Source organism: Haplochromis burtoni, unplaced genomic scaffold, assembly GCF_018398535.1.
Source record: "Haplochromis burtoni strain Fernald_Lab_line unplaced genomic scaffold, NCSU_Asbu1 Contig_626, whole genome shotgun sequence".
Lineage (NCBI taxonomy): Eukaryota > Metazoa > Chordata > Actinopteri > Cichliformes > Cichlidae > Haplochromis > Haplochromis burtoni.
This window is the reverse complement of record NW_024582987.1, coordinates 240,331-263,425: the sequence shown is the minus strand read 5'-3', so window position 1 is coordinate 263,425 and position 23,095 is coordinate 240,331. Positions and strand designations below refer to the sequence as shown.

Genomic DNA, 23,095 nt, shown 5'->3' with positions numbered 1-23,095 from the left:
GGCTGCTGGTGTCAAAGATGTTTTCTTCGCACACTTTGGGCCCCTTAGTCAATGTCATTTAAACACTATAATCTGAGTACTGTATTGTTGCAGACCATGTCCATCCTTTTATGACCACAGTGTACATATCCCCTGATGAATACTTCCACGAGCACATGATACCATGTCACAAAGTACAGATCATCTTACATTAGTTTATTAAACATGAATGTGAGTTCACTCTACTAAAATGGCCTCTAGACCCCCGATCACAGTCCAATGGAGTCCAGTCGTGGATGTGCAGATGTCTGTTGAATGTTTTAAGCATCTTGTTAAATCTGACATTTAGAATTAAGGAAGTCCTGAAGGCAAATGAGGATTCAACCCAGTATTAGCATGGTTAACCTAATAAAGCGTCCAGGAAGTCTTTTGCAATAGGTGGGAAAATTGGGATAATGAGAAATTAACAGAAAACAAATTATTGAGCATAGACGCATCATGTATGAAGTGTGGAACAATAACCAGGCATGGTGCAGTTATTTGTTTACAGTCGTTTATGTAAATTGTTCAGGTAGAGGATATGTCAGATTCTGACTTGTTTGACTCAACTGAAACAGATAAACAGTCCCAGAAATCCAATGTCTGGGTTTACATTATCAATAGTTCTGCCGTATTTTATACAAAATTGCACATTTCAAAACACAGGTTCTGTTTCAGGGAATGGGACTGTGGCAGATTTCTCTCTTTTTTTTTAAAAAGAATCTAAGGATCTGACCAACCAGGAATACTGTAAGTAACATGTTACATCATGTTGGAAATCCAGAAGTGTTACACTGATCAAATTACAAATCTGCAATGAATTAAAAAAACATCTACAGCAAAACCAATTTTTCAAGTAAAATAACTTACACTGAAAATAATCAAACCCCATCAAAAAAAAAAAAAAAAAAAATGGAAATGGACATTCCCTCATGTATACACTTTGGCTTTATGAAAGTAGGTCATCAAAAGAACTTCTTAGCTGCTGCTTCTTGTTGACTTCTGCAAAAGAAATAAAGAAAAGGATGCAAAAAAATTAGAGGAGTGGTTAGATTTCCAGGCAGATGCAACCCAAATTACAACCTGATATCTTACTTGTACATGACGTAGCAGAAGAATAGGACTGACTGGACCACGACAAAGATTGCAAAATGAACAGTGGATAAGCAGGAAGGCATGGGAGGCAACTCGGGACACTTCAGGACCTTGTCAGCTGGATTCTAAACAACACAATGCAGATCAGCGAGTTCAGTCAACACTTTTTTTGTTGTAAAACAGATCAGAAGAGTTCAGACTCCGATCCATACCTGAGCATTACGCTGAACCAGGTGCTCCACGTCCCTTTTGACGGTGTGCAGATGTTCCTTGATGTCGCTGAAATGTTGCATGGTCTCGTATGTCCCCATAGCGGCTTGATTACCCTGATTCTGGACAGAGCCAATCTGTCTCAGCGACTCGTGAAAGGAGCTTCTGCAGAAGGACAGAGACATCATGCTTACTGACTGGACATTAACATTAAAGAAGCCTCAAAAGGACTGAAATAAATCACTGCTGATTGAATTCATGTGGGGAAACATGCTGAACAGTAAACATGCTGTGAGGTGCTGCTTATTTAAAGTCATATAAATTGTCTAAAAATTAATCTTTTAATCCCTATTCACTGGAGGCTACATATTCTCAAACTTTGAAAAAACAGAAAATTGCCATCTGATAAAAGAGGTCATGATTGCTAAATTAATCCCTTATAAAAACATGTTCTTACAACAGATTACAAGTACAGAGGGATAAGAAATGGCTCAGAAACAGGGGGACACCACGTGGATTATGCATCTATGTGTCTATGAGAGGGACGGCTAACATGCTGAAGACAAAATTAAAAAATTGTCTGAAAAATGTAACAAAGCATCTGATAGCTGGTCCCCATTAATGTGGATGTGCGTGAAATTGAGAGCCTTTCTAACTGTAATTGATCACCCGTGGAAGCATTTTACCGTCTCAATCTTTAAATTGCTCATTTATATCTGGTAGAAACACTCTTCTATAACTCCTGTGCACCACTAACTGAACAGTCAGGGTCAAAAGAACATATGCTGACCAGTTCAGACTGGTTTATCCTGGTCACTTCATCATCTGTCTGGAAGATTTGTGTCAAGCTGCCATTCACCCTTGACTTATCAATGGAAATTAGTACAAATCATTTCTCACATTCACCCCGTCAGATAGCAGAATAAACCACTCTGAGGTGCTAGTGCTGAGGCCCACCAAGGACTGAATGTGAAATCTGTAAATCTGCATCTTCACTTTCAGATTAATCACTAAAGGAAGACTACATTGAATGCAAAGCATTCCCAGAAGAGAAGAAAGACTTTAAGCCAGGATCACATTTCTCAACAAAATGTAATTTCTAAAAGTTGATTACTTACAGGGAGGAAGCAACTAGTTTCCCCTCTATCATCTTAAACACGTCTAAGGCGATTATGAAGGGGAAAAAAGACAAATGAGCAGAATTCCACTAGTGTAAGCAAGACAGCCCTGAGGGAGATTGTGACAAGAAATCAAAAGGATGGGACACTGTATTTTGCTTGTATATGACAGATGTATTTAAAGACTACTAAGCTGATAAGGGCAGAACGGTGCTAAGAAGGGGCCTTTTCTTGCTCGGCCACATGGTCGAGGTCTGAAACAAGGACGACATACAAACAAAATCTAATTTGTTTCACGGACATGTGTGTGGGGGGGGGAATCTCCCTTGAGGAAGTAAGTGAGCATTTATTAAACCCTACGTCTAATCTTCGTCTACTCCAAGTGACCCATTTATGAGCAAAGAGCCCTCTATGTAGGTTTAGAGCGAGACTAAGTCCTATCATAAACTCTGTGTTTAAGACGGGTCAGGATAAACTGAGCACTTAATCTACAAAGTAATACAGATCAGTTGCTCACATTAGCACATTAGCAGAAGCTGCTGAAGCCTTTTGCCAGCAAACTTATTTACTGTGCCAATCAGCTTACTCCTGTGTAGCACCCTTAATATTCAATTATTACATCTTCCCACTCACTACAGGATTTAAAAAAAGAAGAAGCAAAAAACAAAAACTGAGAGTGCTTGGGTAGATTTAGCAAACGAGTAACCAAGAGTTGAGTGCCACGGGAATTATGGGTCAACAATATGATAAAGAAAATCATGTATGCAGTCATCTGAGAATGAATGTCCTGTTGGATTTAGGGCATATAAACAGCTTGCTTTTTTGTGATACATGAGAGATTAATGTTACATAAACTACAATCTTTAATATCTTGTCATTCTGATTAAATCTTTATGCAGATGGTGTGTTAAAATTAACACAAGACAAATATGCATTAATGAAAATAAATAAATCCAGTTTCTTTGTTCGTGCAGCTCGATTTTAAAAACGCCCAGATTGAATCAAACTTGTCAATCAAGTTTTCCTGAAAGGAAAATAAATATTTGTGCTAAATGGCTGACAAAAGAGTGAGTAAGACTACGTAGCTGTTTCATAAGTCAGTCATAACGACTCACTCATCAAGCAGCAGACATATTTAAAAATGCTGGCATGCCCACAATGACATAGTCCATAAAGAGCTTATGGTAAACAATACATAAGCAAAGATATGTTATTGACCTAATATAACATTGAACCTGCACACCAAATCAGGCTCACTTATTCTAAGTAGCAGAATCAATCATTCTCTGCGAAAAATGAAATCTGAGCACAGGTGACTATTTTTATGGTTTTAAAAGAAGCACATTAGAGCTGGATATCAGTGTGCACTTTGTGCTGTAATTGTGGTATGACAGAATTCCTAATCAGCCACCTTTTGGGTTTCTCTGCTTCCTGATCAGCTGTCAAAAAGTCTGTCCAAACGACTGCAACACTATCCTGCTCATGCGGTATTTCTCTATCATGTAACGGATTCATTGCAAATGAGGGTTTTTTTTATTAGGTAATTGGTATTAGGTATTTGGGCAATCTTGTCTCTGTGCCAAAACCCAGTTTACACTGGCGCAATGCATCAGTAAATCTGGGCCTAGAAATCGAGCGTTACCAACTGTGGAGGAAGCCGTTACAGCCGCTGGATTATCAGGACAGCAGACACCTGTGATGTCGCAGCCAGCCTCTCCTAAGATTAAATGTGATGTGATGGATTTAAGCGGCAGGATTTCCCTTGTTTTTCTGGAGTATCACGGATGTGTCTTTATGTTGTTTTTTTTTAAAAAACAGCTATTTTTTAAGAATAACTGATTGTCAACAACAAACACTGTTGTTACTTACTTCAACTCGTTCAGGCTTTTGAGAACCTCCTGCTGCGTGGCTACGATGGAGCCCAGCTGCTGACCAGCAGAATCCAGCTAAGAGAGAAATGAAGCACAATGGTCTCAAAGTTCATACTGTTACAGCTGTCATATAAAGGGTTTCCTATGTTGTGATAAGTGCTCAGATGAAAAGTTTAATAAGGTAGGAGTTCATAGAAAGACAGTCCAAAGTCCCGACACACTTTTTTAAAATGTAAAAAGGAACAAAAAAAAAAAAAGAAGAAGAAAGAAACATGCTTCTCCATTCGTAACAAAACATAAAAATCTATCTTGCAGCTTTACAGCGAACACCTTTAGCTTGCGTAAGTTTGCTTCTTGATGACATGCCCACCTGTCCTGACTCAGTGTTTGTCCCCTTTTTGGCGACCTCATCCGTGATGACGGAGACGTATCGACGCTGTTCGTCCAGGATCATAGCGAGCTGCCGGTTGAGCTGTTTGATTTCCAGATGGATCCGGTTCTGGCCTTCAAACACCTGACGAATCTCCCGGTCATTCACACTCTCATACAAATCATCGACTGAAAAAAGAGACTGCAGATTAAAACCTAATTATAGAAAAGAAATTTGTAAACTTTTCATGTAGATTTACAAAAGTAATATTTGGACATATTTGTCTTGAATGTATTCTGATTCATATTTTTCAAATAATTTAACTTTTTTTTTTTTAGGTAACACGTAACAGATTAATATAGAATATAAATAAAAACAAATGTGTATTTTTCATTCATTGTGTAATTTTACACAACTGTTTGGACCATCATGCCTCAGAAAACTAACTTGGTTCTCCTTGGACGTCCGGGTGCTCCTTCTGAAATTCCTCTTTCTTTTTATCGAGCTCTTGCTGGAAGTTCTGAAATTCCTCCTGGTACTTGTCCTTCTCTTCTTTAGGAATCTCAGATTCAACTGGGGGCTTCAATGGGAAAGACAAAAAAACCCCTCTGTGAACTCAATAGAGGCTCTGCTTGGGTGTATAGTGCATATGCACGCACACATGCACGTCCACACACACAGACAGACACGCACACACACACACACACACAACTACAGAGTGAGTAAAAGACACAACGGATTGGAAACGTATTAGGAGTTCTAGACAAAAAAAAAAAAAAAAAATGTAGTTACCGGTTGCTGGCCAGGCTCTGTGAGTCTGAATAGCAAGAAGGATAAAACATCGTGGTCATCTGACGGACAAAAGAAAATTTCAATGAGAAAAATCACAAACATCAGAAATAAAATTATTGAATTACCACACTTTAAGACTATAATATAATATGTCAGAAACAACTGCAATAAGGTAATACTATCATGCTATATTAGTAATTAGCAATTACCAATAAGCAGTAAGTCAAATAGTGATACTAGGAACAAGGACTGAAGGTAGCACTAATAGGCAATAATGTTAAGATGGAAACAATTTAACTAGTCAAGACCAGACCAGCAAAACTAGTAACGTCATCATAAGACTGAGGTAATGTTTCAATAATGTTTTAACTACAGAAAATTACTAGACAGTACAAATGAAATTAAGTCTTTAACAGAAGGCAGACCTGAAATATTTCTAGTGCTACTACTGCCACTCCTCATTAATACAAACATCTAATTAGCCAGTTAAATCGCAGCAAGAATTTAGATGTGTAGACATGGTCAAGAGGGCCTGTTTAAGTTCAAACAGAGCATCAGAATGAGGAAAAAAATGTGATTTTTGGCATGGTTGTCGGTCCCACGCAGTCTAATCTGAGTATTTCAGAATCTGCTGATCTGCTGGAATTTTCCAAAAAACATCTCTATGTTTTAATGGTCCGAACAAGAGAGAACATCTAGCGAGTTCCAGTTCCAAAAACTGGTGAAATGCCTTGTTAACGTCTGAGGTGAATAGCCAGACTGCTTCAAGTTGATAGGAAGATGACAGTTAACCATTTTTACAACCAAGAAATGCAGAAAAGCATCTCAGAATGCACAAGACATCAAACCTTGAAGCAGATGGGCTACAGCAGCAGAAGACCACACTGCTAAGAAAAGGACTGTACTCAAATGACCTCCACAGTCACTGTTTGGGAAATAGTGGAACAAAAGATTCAAACTGTTTCTGTGCAGCCACCAAATCTGCAGCTGTGGTGTGAAGCTATCACCTCATATGGATGGTTTTGAAGGTAAAAGGAGGAGCTAAGTCAATAAGAGGAAAAATATGCGGCTGATAAAATGCCTGTGAGCGTGGCTCAGTTTAGAAAGTGAGCTAAGAGCGACTGCTGGGTTTTTTTACCAGTCTTTTAACAGCAAATAGAATAATACCTGCTAAACCACCGGTAGCAGCTGAAATGCCAAAGAAACCGTCAGATGGAATGACCATGTTGTCCACCTTTGTGCAGAACTCGTAGTCTTCTTTGTCCGGAGTGAAACCGTTGTTGATCAAGACCTGAAGAGGAAAAACAGCAAAAATAAAAACACAGCTACATTTTTACTGTCTCAAAAGTGCCATTGTTTTCCTCTTACTTCACATTGTGAATATATACACACTTAATGCTAAAAGGTTCATGTTTTCTCCTACCGTCAGTGTCCTTTTGTAGTATGTTATTTTGGCTCTGACAGGGTAGGGTTTATTGCGGAAGTCTCGTAAACATGTACCGAGGGCCTGCGTGGAGCCATCGCTGCGTGAAAACAAACAAAAAACTATTACTTGCACCTCATAATTACGGTTAAACTTTGAGGAAAACACACTCACGTTTATTAGATAATAACATTCATGCCTGCGTATATACTTTATGGTACAGTAGGCACAGAATTTAAGATTTAAAAAAATGATTTAAAGCTTTCACTCGCCCAAGGGAGATTAGGAAGGAGAGAGGATTATTTACTTTCCAAGCAAATATAATCATATTTCCTAATCTTCTTTAAGTTGGTAAAATTCGAGTTGGTGATGACATCAGAGGAAAGCGCAAGAAATGTTTACTTACTTTTGATGATCATAAACAAGGTTGCCATTGTTTCCCACGACGAGAATAGCTGGGTTATTTTTCTGGAAAGATTCCCAGAAAACAAAGAAACAACTTAATCCTTTTTGTCATCTAAAGCATAGAAATAGATTTGATGTTTAGGTAATCTTATTTAACTAAGTAAAATTTAAATTTCACATAAACAAAAAGCTCTGGGTTCTTAATTGCTAACATGATTCCTGACTGAGAAATCAAGCTGTTTGTTATAATATAGGCAGAAAGTCTCTCAACCGACTGCTCCCACCACACAATAACAGAAACAAATGTGAATAAAACTATAGTGCTTTACACTTTACACTTATTACTCATCAAGGTTTTACCATTATTAAAAACTATAGCTGACACCAACCTTTCCGTCATTGTCAAAAGAATCAAAGAAGACTCCAATTCCGTTCCACTGATCAGCAGCTCCGTACACTGGACCCTCCAGGCCTTGTGTGCTGGTGAACCACACGGCCTGTCAGCCATAAAAATAAGTCAGTAAATAAAAATAAAAAACAATAAATAGCTCATTTATGTGAAAGAACTTGTTTGGAATCCATGGGATTAGAGCTGAATAAAGAATATCTGATTTAATATTTAAAGGAAATTTGATATATGGGTGATTACATATATACAAACATACACATATATTTGTTTTCTATTGGAAAGCAATTTTTATTTTGATTGTTTGGCAATATTATTTTAAGACAGTGTGATCAGATCAGATCAGAGCCTTTTCTGCGTGCCCAGCTGAGTTGAGTGTCATACATTTATCTGTTCTCTTTTTGATTTCCTCTCTCCTTTTTCTATCTCTACACTGTCACTATCTAATAAAGATTAAAATGCCACTTACTGACTACACAGTGCACCATTTCTCTACTCCAATTTCTTGCTAACAACTGACCTAAACGGATACAGTGTAAGTTCATTTCATAAGCTATAGTGTCCTTGTCAGAACACTTTGTTCTCGGAGTGCTGGTTTACTTGGGGTTCCTAGAGTATTTAAAAATAGAAGGAAGCGCACTTATTTAAGATTAGCCTTAAAACCTCTCTGATAAAGCTTAAAGTTTGTGTCAGATGATGATATGGTGTAACAGGCCAAGGTTACTGGGTCTATTGTGATGCATTGTGTGTTTCTTCTTTATTCACCTCTTTTCACTCTTGACGTGTTTACACACAACTCTGTATTTACTCATTAGTCACTATTAATCTCTGATTGTTGGGGTTTTCTTTCAATCTTTCAATATAAAACATCTTGAGATTAATTGTGAATATGGTGCTATATACATGAAACAGCACCTAACTGAACTGCATGAAATACTGCTACATCATTGACAATATAAAAATCTGCAATTTTACATATTTGTAGCATGCAATTGTGTATTTGGGTGAAGTGCTTCATTTAGGCTCCCCAGAGAAGTTTAACCTCTTACAAGGTTAAACTTGTTTTTATGTTTTAGTTTTTCTGTGAAGCACTTTGTGATTTTTGTCTTGAAAGGTGCTATACAAATACAATTTTACTTTTATTTTACTTTACAAGTAAACTCAATATCTTTATGCTTCACATTACACTTGTCAGGCAGTGTTTGTCATACAACCCTATGGGTATGACACACCTGAAACAGGGTGTGTAGGTGAAACAGGTTTTAGAAGCAAGTTTCTTAATATCTACTATTAGATTATCCACAAAAGAAATATTGGCCTGTTGTACAGCAACGGGGAGATTTCTTCCATCCACACAGTCAATACTGGCTATGAGGGAAAAATTATTATTCCTCAACTAGTTATTGGCTGTTGATGGTAGTTACAGGGAAAATGATTGCTGAAGTCCCAGTCACACAGACCTATGGACTGGTCAGTGACCCCCTGGCAACCCTTGTTGCTAAGTGAAAATGTGTATTGCACAAGCAGTAAGATAAACCCTTATTGTGACTGCTTTGGTTGCTACCATATTGCTACAGTCTTTGTTTCAATGGAAGTTGCGGTCTTGTCTACAAACACTGCCCAGCTGCTCTCTGAGCAGTAGTGAAACTGTGAAAAGTGGAAATGGGGAAGGTTTGCCTTCAAAGTAAAAGATGTGCCTTTTGAAAAATGCTGGCTGCAGCACTGAGCCAAAACTTTATTTTGAAGGTGAACCTTTTTCATTTCTAATTTGCATTGGACCTTTTGACATTTTACTATCACTCAGCTAGAAGTTAGCAAGTAACTGCAGACAAACGTGAAAAACTACTATTTTGGTGCAGAAGATCTGCAACCAGTTTCCCGAGCAACAGCCATCCACCTCAAGGAGTTACCACCATACGTGGTTGTTAAATGTCCAATATAGAGGAGGGGGTTTAAGCTGAGCTGAGCCAGAAGCAGTGATAATCAGTGTGGGATCACTGAGAGTGTTTTTCCTCAGCCATTTATGTGACTGGTTAAGGTCAGCTAACAAACACACATTTTCTTATCATCTTTGAAAAAAATTGTTTCCTATTGGCTTTAGAAAGATTTCTCTTTATGTTTATGCTCATCATGAGGAAGAGACTGGCACAGGCTAGCTTGGAGTATGCTGGAGTAGACGGTGGAAAATTAAGCTAGACCCTCGCAGCTGCACAATCAGCCCACACTGAGGTTTTTCCCCTTCTTACCAAACCGTCAGCTCCCATTCTTCCTCTTCCAGATACCCTGAATGTCACCTCGGCCTCCCAGTGCTCAAAGTTGACTTTGTTTTTCGTCCAAACAGAACCCCTCTGACTCCTGAGGGATGGCGTAATGCGCACCTGGTCTGCGCTAGGAATGGCATCTAGAACAGAGAGAGGACGCAAAGTGAGTTTACTTACTAATTTATCACAAACTTTGAGGAATCGGTGGAAAAGAACTCAGTGACACAATAAATGTTGTTTTTTCCCCCACTACTGCTGCAGAGGTGTATTACTGTTATTACACGTCAGCATTATCAAGTTGTACCTACTTGATAAGCTCTTTACTGCCTAGCACCTGATTTGTTTGTATGCTTTTTCCCCTCTCCAAATGCTACACTGCTTCTACTTTGTACCAGGTCAATAAATAAATAAATAAATAAATGAATGAATAAATATTTTTAGCAGTTTTATATCACAGGAAGTATGGCTTTGGAGCTCTTGTAAGACAAAATGAGCAAAGAAGAGCATCAGCTTGTGCTCTGGGAATGTGTAAAAGGTCATATTTAATATGCATTCAAATGTAACAGTAATCTTTGCAGCTGTTGGGGGACAACAGAAAAAAAGTTTATTAACAATATGTTGGGTGCTCTGTTTTCTCTCTCTTTGCTTCCTGTCAACCTCTACTCACACACTTAATGAAGCCACCAATAAACAGTTCACTGAGGAAATAACCTGCAGAATGCTAATGAAGGTGGTCTTCATGCAGTGTTATTTAGAGAGAATGCAGTGTAAGCTGGTGCAGCTTTCTTGTATCAGCAGGAATACTCACAGTGTGATGCAAGACTCCAAAGGCCTATTTTTGCAAGAGGAAAGTTCAACAATGAGGAGGCCTGTGTCTGCACACTCCTCAGCGCCAGTCAGGACTTCGAACTTAACTCTGACTTATTCAGCTCTGCACTGATTTGAATGAAAATGAGACTGGGAGTCGAGTGCTAAAATCAAAGCATTTCCTAGTGCACTTGTGAATGAACAAAACAAGCCGCTGTCGCCTCTGGACACCCCAGAGCTGAAACAAACCACAAACAGGACATGGCCTCAGCCGTGCTCGTGCCAGCTGGACAAACGGCTGTCGAAGAGATTTGACGAGCAGCGGTTCAGTGATGCTGACAGCTGGACACAAACTTACTTCCAGTGTGGATCCAGAAAGGGATACCGCCGTCACTCTGAGACAGGTGCGGCCCTTTGAAGCTGTATTTGTACTCAAACCGGCGGTGTGGAGCCTCCTCTGTCGTCGAAGCTCCCACGGCGATGTCGGCCACACTGCTGTGAAATATTAGCGTCGTGACAAAAGTTGTTATCAACAAACGAGCGCCGACAGCCGGGCTCTCCGTTATGGGGACCGCCATGTTTCTGTATCACTGCTGACGTAGCGCTGAGTCCGCGAGCATGACGGGATGCCTGTTGGGCCAACAGGGCGTTTTCTCATTGGACGATGATTGGGTCCTATTTCGTCCCGCCCCTTCCTCTCTGCGCTATCTCAACACAACCAACAAAAGTAAACGACAACATGAATAATCAACGGCGAATATAATAATAATAATAATAATAAAAAAAGCCAAATAATCAGACAACAAATAAATAAACGGAAAAAAGTTACAATAAAGCTTCCAGGAACAGAGGCAGTATACCACAGCAGAAATTCAAATGGCCACATAGTGATAGGCTGGAATTGGCATGCTTTTTTAAAAGCTAATTTTGCCCCCATTTAAAAAAAAAAAAAGAAGAGCTGTAATGCAAATTCAATTTAAATTAGACAAAAATGGTGAAATAGCATTTACATGTCAAGGGTGGATTCACTCCGCCAACATGCTTTTGATTAGAATGCCTTTTCATGTGAGATATTTTGACATTTTACCATGCAGTATATTTGTAATAAATAAACAAAGCACTGATTCAAGTCACAGAGGCCTATAAACCGACCAGCAACCATCCATCCGCTTCCGCTTCTCCTTTTCAGGGTCGCGGGGGGCGCTGGAGCCTATCCCAGCTGTCATAGGGCGAGAGGCAGGGTACACCCTGGACAGGTCGCCAGTCTGTCGCAGGGCTAACACACAGGGACAGACAACCATTCACACTCACATTCACACCTAGTGACAATTTGGATTAATCAATTAACCTATCCCCACAAGCTGCATGTCTTTGGACGGTGGGAGGAAGCCGGAGTACCCGGAGAGAACCCACGCAAACACGGGGAGAACATGCAAACTCCACACAGAAAGACCCCGGCCTGATGGTGGAATTGAACTCAGTACCTTCTTGCTGTGCGGCAACAGTGCTAACCACCGTGCCACCGTGCTAACGACCAGCAACCGTTAGACAAAAATGTGCGTTCACTGGCTGTTTGGCAAGTTGTTGTTGGCAGTTGCTTTGAAATTCATTGCTACAATCTCATTCTGAAGGTCTAGGGAGTGGTCAGAGCTGGTAGCAAGTACCAGTTGCATCTGTTGCAAATAGTTTGCATGGAAGAAACCACAAACTGCCCAGGTGCCACTTTGGGAATGCACAGGCTTTTTATTTTTTCATTTTTATTTATTTGTTTATTATTATTATTATTTTTATAGATTAATTCTACTAATGACAGCCCAGGACACTCTTGCAGAAGACTCTCCGAATCTCAAGACTCCGCCTTTCTTGTCAAAAAAGAGGGGTATTTCAATATAACTGATAACATTACTACTAAAGTACAATGTTAACTAAATCGGATCAGCTTATTTATTATTAATACTAACTGTAAGACTAGAAAACTTTATTCTTCTTACATGTTTGGATATTTCACTAAATAAACCTCTACTCACAAACACACAGGTACACACATAGAGAGGCAGAGTCCTGCTGTGTGTAACTGCTGCTGATTGCGGGCAAATAATAAAATCATGTTGCACTGTCTGACCGATGCTTAGGAACTTGACACAATCCACTAAATGTGGGAGACTTTGGGGCATAATAGCACATATTTACCCCGGGGCAGCATACTGGGTCAATGTGACCTTAACATGTGCAGTTGTCACTCCATTAGGTCTTGCAGGTGATTATATGAAGAGGATGAACATGATATAAACTATTAAAACATATACCGAGGCCTTGATTTACTTCAAAATTTTCCCCACTTTCCCCCAGTTCCCCCAGTTGCCTTTCCCTGAAGGGCAGGGATAGCTCAGTAGGTAGAGTGGTGGCCCCATGATCGGAAGGTCGGGGGTTCGATTCCCCTGAACAGCTACCCTGAGGTACCCCTGAGCAAGCTACCCGTCCCTGCACACTGCTCCCCGGGCGCCCAATGGCTGCCCACTGCTTCACTGAGTGAATGGGTTAAATGCAGAGAGGTATTTTCCCCACGGGGACCAATAAAGTACACCTTCTTCTTCTATGGGTGCTGCACCACTACAAGGGCCCGTTTGGAGCCTTTTTCTTCCTGTGAGTGAGCCACTGAATTATTTGGCTACCTTTGCAAGCAACATGTGAAAAGTTGGTGAAGCAGATGAAAAAAATTCAGATGAGCTAAAGCTTTAATCGTGTTTTTGGAAACAAGGTTAATAGGAGATCAGCTCCTCGAGCAGGTGAAAGACGTGAATATTGTTTTTCAACTCTGTGTCAACACAACAATAAAATCCATTATATGACAGGTATGCACAAGTGTTGCCAAACCAGATCTGTTTTGCATGTCTTTAAATAGCAGAAAACTGTCATGTGGCATGAGGCTGTGGAAAGAAAACTCTATTAGATTGATCTATTATCTACTATTAAATATACTATTAAAATACATCTGTAAAATGCTCTCCCAAACAAAACACACACGAAGGAGAATATATGAAATTGTGAAAATGTCTGGTGCAGGCTCTTACCACTCGTGACATCTTTCCAGTGGATTTGTAAGGGCAGAGAAAATAGAGACATCTGTCCTTTGTCTGAGGAAGTCCTCATTAGAGAGTTAAACCACACTCTTTGTGGGGAAATGCAGGATTTGAATAACAAAGGCGGTGCTAATAGATCCATTTAGAAGTGGACAATGGGAAACCGTGGATTGTTAATGGGTCAGTGAAACTGTGAATAGCCTATTGCATGAGTCAGAACAAATATTTGGCCAGCGAATTACACAATACTGTACTAAATATAATCCTGGAAATGACAGCGAGCCTCTGCCGTTGAGCCACATGAGGTTTGAGGTGGCACTTTTTTGAGGGGCATGTTCTATCCTTGTTTTGACCGCTGGATGTCCTCCTATCATTCTGTGTGTTGTGGAACCAGTGGCCTTAACAGACAAAACAAATACCTGTTGTGTTGTGCATGGGGCCATTTGTTCTTGGGGGATCCGGGCATCTAAAGCATTAAGAGGAAAGGGAGAGTGGCTTGTCAACGCCTGGTGTGAACGATGGCTTAGTTAAATGAAGCCTGTTGCTTCATGGCGTTTATTCATATCGGAAAAGCACAAAGCAATCCATTATCACGTAGACTAAATATCCGCTGAGGTGACAGCATGCTAAGGAAACGTCCCACCGGGCTCTTACTTTTACCACCATGATGCAAATCGCTTCTCTCCTTTGAGGACCAGGGCACTCACTGTTCTTATGATTTTAATTACGATCCAGTGAGCCTGATGCTGACCCGATGCACAAGAGACACAGAAGCTTTGCTTATCACGCCTAGAAGCTTTGAATGTTTTATGATCATTTAAGCCAATAATGCATAGATTTGATCTGCCGCTGTATTATTCGCAGGCTTGGCTCTGTGCATACAGGCCACACACTCACCCCGGACAATGCAGAAAGGGGCTAAACCTTCATTTCAGATTGCTTTGACACAGTCCAGTGTGGTCTGGGCAGAAGAGAGGGCACTTATTGTCCACTAAGGACTTTGCCACATTCATTTGAGGAGCAGCCCTTTCTCATTATTAACAGACACACTAAACGATGGGGCCCAAACAATACAGAACAGATCCCTTTATGCAGACAAGTGCTCAACGTTTCAGCAGCCACTGTGTGCCCTCCACCACTCCCGCTCCCTTTTTAGATACCTGCACATGAGTGAAAGATGTGGAGGACACAAAAGATATCCTCAACTTTCCTTTTTCTCCCATTCTGTGAAACAGGCCCATTTTAAAGCCTTTATTTGTGCAAAGCCTCTCATTAACTCCGCTCATGCTGCCTCACTCGGTTTGCCATTGCTTAAGTACCGGGTGTTGTAAAAAAGCTACCAATTAGTCACTCATCAGCTCCAATTAGAGGAGACAAAGCCCGAGTAAAGATAACTCAATGAGAGGGAGAGGTGGAAGGGTGAGGGCTCTCAGTATGTGCATGTGTGATTGTGTGTGTTTTTTTGTGTCTACACGCATAAGTGTGTGTGTTTGCGTACATGTGTTGAAGCCCGGACCGGCACAACATCGTTTTTAATCAGTGGAGAACTTGTGGCCATTCAGTCTGACCCACCACGGCACAGGTCCATTCACTCTCCAGGCCCCTCAGCGGGCCCTTTTCTCAGGGCCAAGTGTTGTTGTGCTGGGAAGACAGGCCCCCCAGGAGTCCCAGAAAGAGAGCCATTCAATCCTCTCTACCTGTTTGCAGCACATAAAGCACTTAGACCCTGGCCGATCTCTCATCATTGTCTCCTTCACTCTCAATACTTCCTTAAACTTAGGCCTCAACAAGAGCAAGCCCTTTTAGAGAGGGGGGAATAGGGGATGTATGTTAAGGGGGTGCCTTTCGCCTCATTAGAATTGAATTTGCACTGTCTTGTAATTACGCTGAAGGGCAACAATGTATTTTTTTTCTTCCATCATAATCTTTGTTGAATGGAAGATTTTTTGGGGCAGTTAATTTGCTGCCCACACTAATGCATTAATTAATGAATTGGGTAGCACTAATTTTCTTTATGCTGCTCCTCTCTGTTTGTTTCCTCCATCTGTTTCCAACAGTCCTGGGCAGCCGCTACTAATAAAATTACCTCATTAGGGCTTTTTAGCAACACAGTAACTCACTCATCCTTTTTGCTACTAAACATTTTCTTTGGGGTTTGTGTGTGTGTGCATGTTCCCATTTAGTGCTGCATATTTTTTGTGGACAGTTCTAAATAATGAAGGGGGCAAGCAGAGAGATATAATTGGGAACAAGGGGCCACTTCAGCAAATATTTGAAATCCTTTTAAAGGCCTGTCCTTGTACAGTGGTGATTAATTACTTCCAGAAGAGATATTTGAGAAATTTATTGCCAAGATTTCCCCGTGTTTTTGTCTCTTTCTATACGAGAGGAGCCCAGCTTGTTAAAAAGAATCGCCCAGCACTTCAATATCGGTCCCTCTTTAATCAAATGCAAATCATAACATACAGCGTTGTGGGAAAATGGGCTCATTGTGAAACAAATACACAACGTGTTAACAATGATGTAGTGTCTAATGAGGCTGGCATCCAAAATCCAAAACTTCCAACTATCTGAATGGATTTCGATTTTGATGTTGTCAAAGAATGAACAAATCTGCGTTTGTCTTTTGGGAACGACATAAATGTTTCTAATAGAAAAGATAACGAATGTGAATATGATTTAAATGAGGGGAAAAAGTTCTTCCAGGAACAAACTGATCACTCTGACGCCTGCAGGGCAATCTTTGAGAGAGAAGAAAAGGTAATGTCACAGAGTCCCAAAATAAACAAGCATGTACACATTACCCATGCTGAGTGAGCATTCCCACAAAGCTTTATTCATCACGGCGTTTTGATTGCGTCTGTGTGGATCCCTGTGAACTACACGCCAAAGTCTAATGAGTTCAGTCAGCACTCTGTGCTGTGCATCATTTAATGGGCTGAACTCAAACAGTACACGCAGTACAGGACTGAGAAATTACTGCCATCTAGTGGATTCATAAGGGTACTGAATGCTTGATGTAAAAACACAACTAAGTAGTGTATTGTCCTTTTTTCTGGTTATTCTTTATTAAATAAGGAATGGATAATAATGTCATATAAAATCAGGTTAACTCAACCAGAGAGTGAGTGGCACCACATAATGGTAATATTAGGTGGTAATATGTAAGAGAATGCTATCAAAATCGTTCATAGTGTGTGGATGTGGCTGGGATTATTGTGGATAATGGCAAAAAAAAAAAAAAACACCAAATACCATAAAATAAATAAAACAAACAAACAAACATGCACAGATGAGTCAAGTCAGGCGTTTCTTTTCTCTTTTTTTGTTTCCTATATGCCTGATCATCAGACAGAATTGATATTGAAATCCACAAAGATCAGGAAATAAAATTCTCGTTTTGGTGATTATTAGTCTCATGATGTTCATCAAGGACGAACAGTTTTTTATAAATTTTCTCCAGCCTTGAAAAATTGCCCTGTTTTCTGCCAACAAATCAACAGGTCGGTTAAAAATAGGATTTCTTTTTAAACATCAGACTGCTTTGGATCGCTTGCTTTGAGAAGGTCTCCCTCTGGTGGAGAAAAAAAATTTAAACATTTTAGAAATTCAGTCAGCTGACATTCACACTGCCCTCTGAAAGTTGCCTGCTAGCAGAGAAGGCTTTACTTTGGTTGGTTTATTATTAGATCAGATATACAAGCGCAGTGGTTTTTATTCCGAGTTTTAAACAAGCCACTAATGAGCTGTAGGCACAGAAACTTTAGTCTGGTGTCCATGGCAGGAGATATAATTCAGTTTTAAGAAGTTTACTTTAAAATTATCAAGTTACAGGCTATGGTTAGGCACCAGAAGGCTGCTCTGGTGCCTAACGCAGCCCTCCAACTAACACCTCAGCGCGCAGCGTCACTGCGTATATCAAAGGAAGCTCTGATAACAAATATGCATCTGTTTTTTGTTTTTGTTAAAACTAGAAATAAATTATGAAAAAACAAAACTGTTCTCACCTTGGAGCTCTTACAGGTAGCAAAACATTACAAAACAAGAACCACTGTGACAGCGCAAACCTCCACCAAGAAAGCTCACTCTCTGGGCAGTATTCACTTTTAAGGGAATATTTGGTATGTATTCATTTCGTCTTCATCAGAACAAAGTTTTATGAGAATTCATTCAAAACTACACAGAAAAAATGGCACCTCCTTGACAGAAGTCAAAAACTGTAGGAACGCTGTATTAGATAAGGTGCGGTGTCATTTCAGTGACATTTGAAATTTACCGATAATCCACAGTTGCAGCTCTGATCACAGCTGCTACTACAGCAGTATTTCCAAAATTTCTTTGAATCATTACTTTTGGTAAAACAAAGTTTTAAAAATGACAATGGGTCATGCAATAGACGAGACTCAATGCACTAAGGTTAAAAAGTAAAATTCTATATTTTGCTGCTTTAATTCTTCCTGCAAGCACAAAAATGATGCAACACATGCCGATTGTTTACAGTTAAAGAGAAAAAAACCCTGTTTTTATGAGAGACTTCTTTAATGTGCTATAAAGGAACAGTAGGTTTCTGAAAATATGCAATAAAAAAGCATGCGTTGGCACAGTCTACTCATTTTTGTTAAAAAATAGATGAAATTTTGTATATCATACAAAAATAGACAATCTGTAATCAAACAGCATAAAATATGTTCTTTTTTTAAGAAGTTAAATAAGAAGGCAGATCATTTCAATATTCACACCAAAGACAATGTATTTTTTGTACTTTTTCATTCATTCCAGTTTGTTCACTCTGTTCTCTCTCGTGTTGGTTTCCTCTTCCTGTTCCTCTTCGGCCCTGCGCCTGTTTGAGGTGGCGCTTCCTTAGAGTCCTCACCCGAGCCCATATCTAAAGGGTCCTGGTTTTGTCTCCCGCTGTCAGGGACTGTGGGAAAGTCCTCCTCTAGAGAGTGCATGGGTCGACCGTACACCTTGCTCTGCAGGTCTGCGATGTCATTTCGGATGTCTGCCATCAGCAGAAGCAGGAAATCAAAGGATCCTGGAGGGCCCTGGGTTTGACCAAAGAGATACAGAAAAACTGATTTAGAAATTTAGATTTTTAGCTTATTTGTGGATATAAATATAATTATTACACAAGAGTTTATTGCATCAAGGCCACTGGATGCTTGGACATGATGATAATGAATACTTTCCATGAGATACCATTTAATTTCCCAGCCATGCTGTAGTCTAACTACACTTTTCTATTTGATAGTAACGAGTTACAGTAATGTGGCCTCAGTATAGACAGCCTTAGTCTTACTGGTGGTCCAACAGGCCCAGGAGCTCCTCTGTCCCCCTGAGGAAACAAAACAAATATTTAGCTAAGATGAATTACACTGAAGGAAAATGCATGAGAGGAATTCATGATATTCTGCTACGGGAACTTTCACAAACTGGAAAACTGAGTTCAGGATGAAAGTAAACACGATTGCTTCATGGATTAAAAAAGGAATAAATGGGAGCACATTATATCAAAGAAGCATGTACTGTGTTGTTATATATATTTGCTAAAAGAGCAATGCGGCTTTCATCAACTCTGTGTAAAGTTTGAAACATAAACTATCTAAATGTCACCCTAAAGCTCATGCTCAAAATGTGAGAATACAAAGTGTGGCTCTCCATAGAGTTTAGTGTAAAATCTTCTTTTCTAGCTTTAGATAACAAATACATTTCTAAGCAAAAAAGTAAAATTAGCCCCTTTAGTAAGCTGGATCCTTTACAGCTTGACTGTGAATTATCATGGCAGCCTGGTGATTTACAGTAGCACATACACATTAAGCTGACTACCCTGTTAGCCATGCTCAGGGTCACAAGGGGGCTGGGAGTGTTTTGGCAGATGGTTTGGATTTGTTACTCTGAGAGACATATTACCATAACCCTCCAATCTATCCGCACAAACATCCCAGCTGCACTGAAAAGAACACCAAGGTACTGTGTCAATAAGGCAGATGCACCTAAGTCTTTCCATGCGTTCAATCTACAAGCCAAGCAAACAGAGTTACAAGGTCCAATTTAACATGAGAATCTCTGAAGCTTTCATACCTTGCTCTTGTAAGTGATTTATTTTTCTTTTAAACAAACACAACCACCCTGGTGTCCAATCACGGGCACTGTTAAGTCTCATAATGTTTCAAGGTTTCTGCATATTAGCTCCTTTAACTACTTCACCTGGCTGCTCTCAGTCTAAATTCATTCTGACATCCTGAAGGTTCAGGATCAAGTCCCCAGTGAAACTAAAAAAGAAAATCTTACCTCACTCACTCACTCCACCACCGACCTGCTGTACTTATCACAGGCTAGGGTCAAATCAAAGATAGAGAGAGAGCTCTGTTCTATTTTTAAAAAGCTTTTTCTTTGAGGCTAATCTTAGTAACAACTGCCACAGTCACAAGTGATGTTCATACATTATTTTGCCATATAAAAACCATCATCATCTAAATGAGAGTGAACCACTGTCAAACTCAACTACAACACGGTGCAGCAAAGTGGCAGAGCAAGAGCTTCTGGTTATAGATATTGTAAAAAAGAGCAAGAGGCATATTGTTTAATGCAAAGATGTGAAAAATGCACAAAATAAATCTCACAGTAACTAGGATGAAATCTGCATTGTGCCCACTTAATCTCAGACTTAACCATCTGTCAGAGCCTTCTTTTTTTAACCCTTTGTCTTAGGCTTCACAAGAACGCAAAGCAGAGAAAAGCATTCCTTTAAAATAACATCTCCAGCTGGCCAATCTGAATAAATCCAGGTGATTCCAAACAACCAAAACAGCCCAGAGGTATCTATAGTGTTCACATTGGTGGTCAATGACATTTCTGTGCTGAAGTCACGGGCTCAAGTCTGACTTGAGAAATTTCTTTCCAAGTGAGCAAAATCCTGACCCTCTCTGTAAGAATATGTAACGCATGTTTCAAGCATCGACCAAAGCTTGTGTTCATGTTGTACACAAAACTGTGAAAACTGCCTATAAACTTGTAGCAACTTGCAGTTAAGTAATCCCCTCATGTGCCCGCGCAGCACCCAGGTGAGGATTAACAAGTATTCTGGCACCTGCCTTGTGCTTTTCATCCTGAACAAATCTGGAGAAGGGGGGAAACAATTTAGCTATTGAGAAATTTACTTTGATTGATATGATTTTGGCAAATCTATACAGCCGGTGCTTTCTGCACTCACCGCACTGACTTCTTTTTTAAAATAGGATGCAATATGTCAATGGTGATGACTCCTCCTGCTCCCTAAGGGATCAATGTGATGGGCAATTCTACTCTTGTCTATAGTAATTGCCTTGTAGAGGAAATTTATACTTTAAAATTCCCCAAAATGAAGATTTCTGGTTGACTAAATAGCATCTGAACTCACCTTTAGACCGTCTTTTCCTGGTGCTCCTGGAGGCCCCTGTTCAATACAAAAAGTAGTTCAGATATATTTGATTTTTAAACATATTTTAGTCACTTTTGTTTCAAACTCCAAAAGTATGAAATTATATTTACTGCTTTAAAGTATTGTTCTGTGGCGGCTTGTTGAATTCAGTATATTCCCAGAAACAGTTTACCCAAAGTCCCTCAAAATACAAAACTACTTTATTATGCTCCATCAAGTGAGAGTACCCACGATTAACTCTGTTCCTGCCTCCAGGCCATTTCTGAGTAACTTCAAACTGACAACACAGAGTGCTTTGATCTCTTTCATGGGATAATAATCTTTGTATAGGGAGTAGCACCAATATTCAGATCACTAAAAAGCTTCTGAGTCACGCATTCATCACCTCTGAAATCCAGACGTGAAGTCAAACACACAGGGCCTGGTGACCAAACCAAACCTATCTGCACCTAGAGTTTAACCAGGTTGTTGTGCGATGAGAGGACAACATCCTTTCAGTAGGAGATCATCAGCATGTGTACTGATGAAATGTATAAATAAGATTAAAAAAAACCGCATCCACGCTCAAACACAAAGCAACAGGTCATCTTCTAAAAAACACTGCTCTACAGCTCTTGTTTTGGCTTTAAGCAGCTTGTGATGTGATTGATGGTAGGTGATGATAGTCTGATTTATCAGTGAGAAGATTGCATGAATACAAGAGCTTTAAAAAAGTAGAAAATATGTCTTGATAGCCACATCCTGCACATTCTTGATTCCAGTCCCACACTTTAACATGTAGGGTTGACACTTGCAGGAAAGACTTGGCACGGTACAAAAACAGCAAGCCAAAAAAAGCAACCGAAGCTGTTGTCCTGCCATTTCCACGTGTTATCCTTATCCGCCTCGCAAGGGTCTTTAAAAGGGTGCATGACGGGATGTATTTTGTGTCTTTCTCAGGGGGGTTTCCTGTCAATGCAGTTACACTAAATTATCTGATAATATAATAATTTAGTGAATCATTAAAATGAAAAAAGAGATTTTCAAGATTGTATTGCTTTTCATATTAAAACAGCCATTCTTCTATGTGTCACAAAGTAAAATTATAAGATAAAAATAATAATAAATAGAGGCAACTGGTGTAAGAGTGGTGCTATACATCAACTTATTCATAGGTCACAATCAGGACACAAACTTTCTGATTTTTATATTCTCCATTTGACATGAAGAATAAGACAAATTGGATATAAAATGCTGTGAGGCTGTTTGTTTCATCCAAGATGAACGTTAGTTTTTCTTGTTAAATTCTGCGTAAATTTTTAATTGTAAAACAGGGATTTAATAACTGACCACAGGTCCCCGAGGGCCTCGTTTGATGTGGTACAGGTCGGGTGTTGGTCCAATGGGTCCCATTAAGCCTCTGGGGCCAGGTGGTCCAGGGGGCCCCGTCTGTCCTGAAATTCCTGGAGGGCCTTCTGGTCCTGGATCTCCTGAAGTATTACACACTGATATGAGTGGGTAGGAAACAACTGAAGAGATTACACACACAGACACACACAGACTCTGCATAATAGATGCTTCTTAGCTGTACTAGAGAGATTTCAATGTTAAGATGATGCCAACAATGCCTATATTATATGAGGAAAACCTGCACTGTGTGCTAACATTGTTTAAAAGAGGGATGACCACAAAAACACCCTGAAGTTTGGATTTTAGCTTTGCAGAGGTTTACAATTTGAGGTTACCTATAGTTTGCAGTTAAATATGGTACAAATATTGATTCTCTATTAACAGGTCAAAATTAAAAGTTGTCCAATGCTTTGAATTGTGAAAACTATCA

General features: G+C 39.7%; 2 protein-coding genes across 4 annotated transcripts in view; both read right to left on the bottom strand.

Annotated features, from left to right (window-relative positions):
* Positions 1-518: 518 nt before the first annotated feature.
* Positions 519-11,395, bottom strand: lman1 (lectin, mannose-binding, 1). Its single transcript, XM_005948920.2, has 13 exons — positions 11,135-11,395; positions 9,955-10,109; positions 7,692-7,799; positions 7,304-7,365; positions 6,898-6,997; positions 6,642-6,765; positions 5,475-5,533; positions 5,130-5,262; positions 4,683-4,870; positions 4,311-4,387; positions 1,326-1,488; positions 1,114-1,238; positions 519-1,020 (listed from the first exon to the last, which is right to left on the bottom strand). The coding sequence occupies exons 1-13, from the start codon at positions 11,352-11,354 to the stop codon at positions 984-986; spliced, it is 1,551 nt and encodes a 516-aa protein (XP_005948982.1). The 5' UTR covers positions 11,355-11,395; the 3' UTR covers positions 519-983.
* Positions 11,396-18,281: 6,886 nt separating this feature from the next.
* ccbe1 (collagen and calcium binding EGF domains 1) overlaps positions 18,282-23,095 on the bottom strand; it is a 39,363-nt gene continuing 34,549 nt past the window's right edge. For all 3 annotated transcript variants that reach the window (XM_005948919.3, XM_005948918.3, XM_042214908.1), the window contains 4 exons: positions 22,606-22,745; positions 21,256-21,291; positions 19,156-19,191; positions 18,282-18,901 (listed from right to left, as the gene is read on the bottom strand). In XM_005948919.3, the coding sequence (XP_005948981.1) occupies positions 18,641-18,901; positions 19,156-19,191; positions 21,256-21,291; positions 22,606-22,745 (473 nt within the window). In that variant the 3' untranslated portion in view covers positions 18,282-18,640. The remainder of the gene's footprint in view (positions 18,902-19,155; positions 19,192-21,255; positions 21,292-22,605; positions 22,746-23,095) is intronic.

Excerpts from the sequence above, each read along its gene's own strand:
- lman1 (XM_005948920.2), bottom strand. The coding sequence starts at position 11,354 with ATGGCGGTCCCCATAACGGAGAGCCCGGCTGTCGGCGCTCGTTTGTTG. Across the intron at positions 7,366-7,691 it reads CTTTTGACAATGACGGAAAG|AAAAATAACCCAGCTATTCT; the intron begins GTTGGTGTCAGC and ends GAATCTTTCCAG. Across the intron at positions 4,871-5,129 it reads GGACGTCCAAGGAGAACCAA|TCGATGATTTGTATGAGAGT; the intron begins GTTAGTTTTCTG and ends CTCTTTTTTCAG.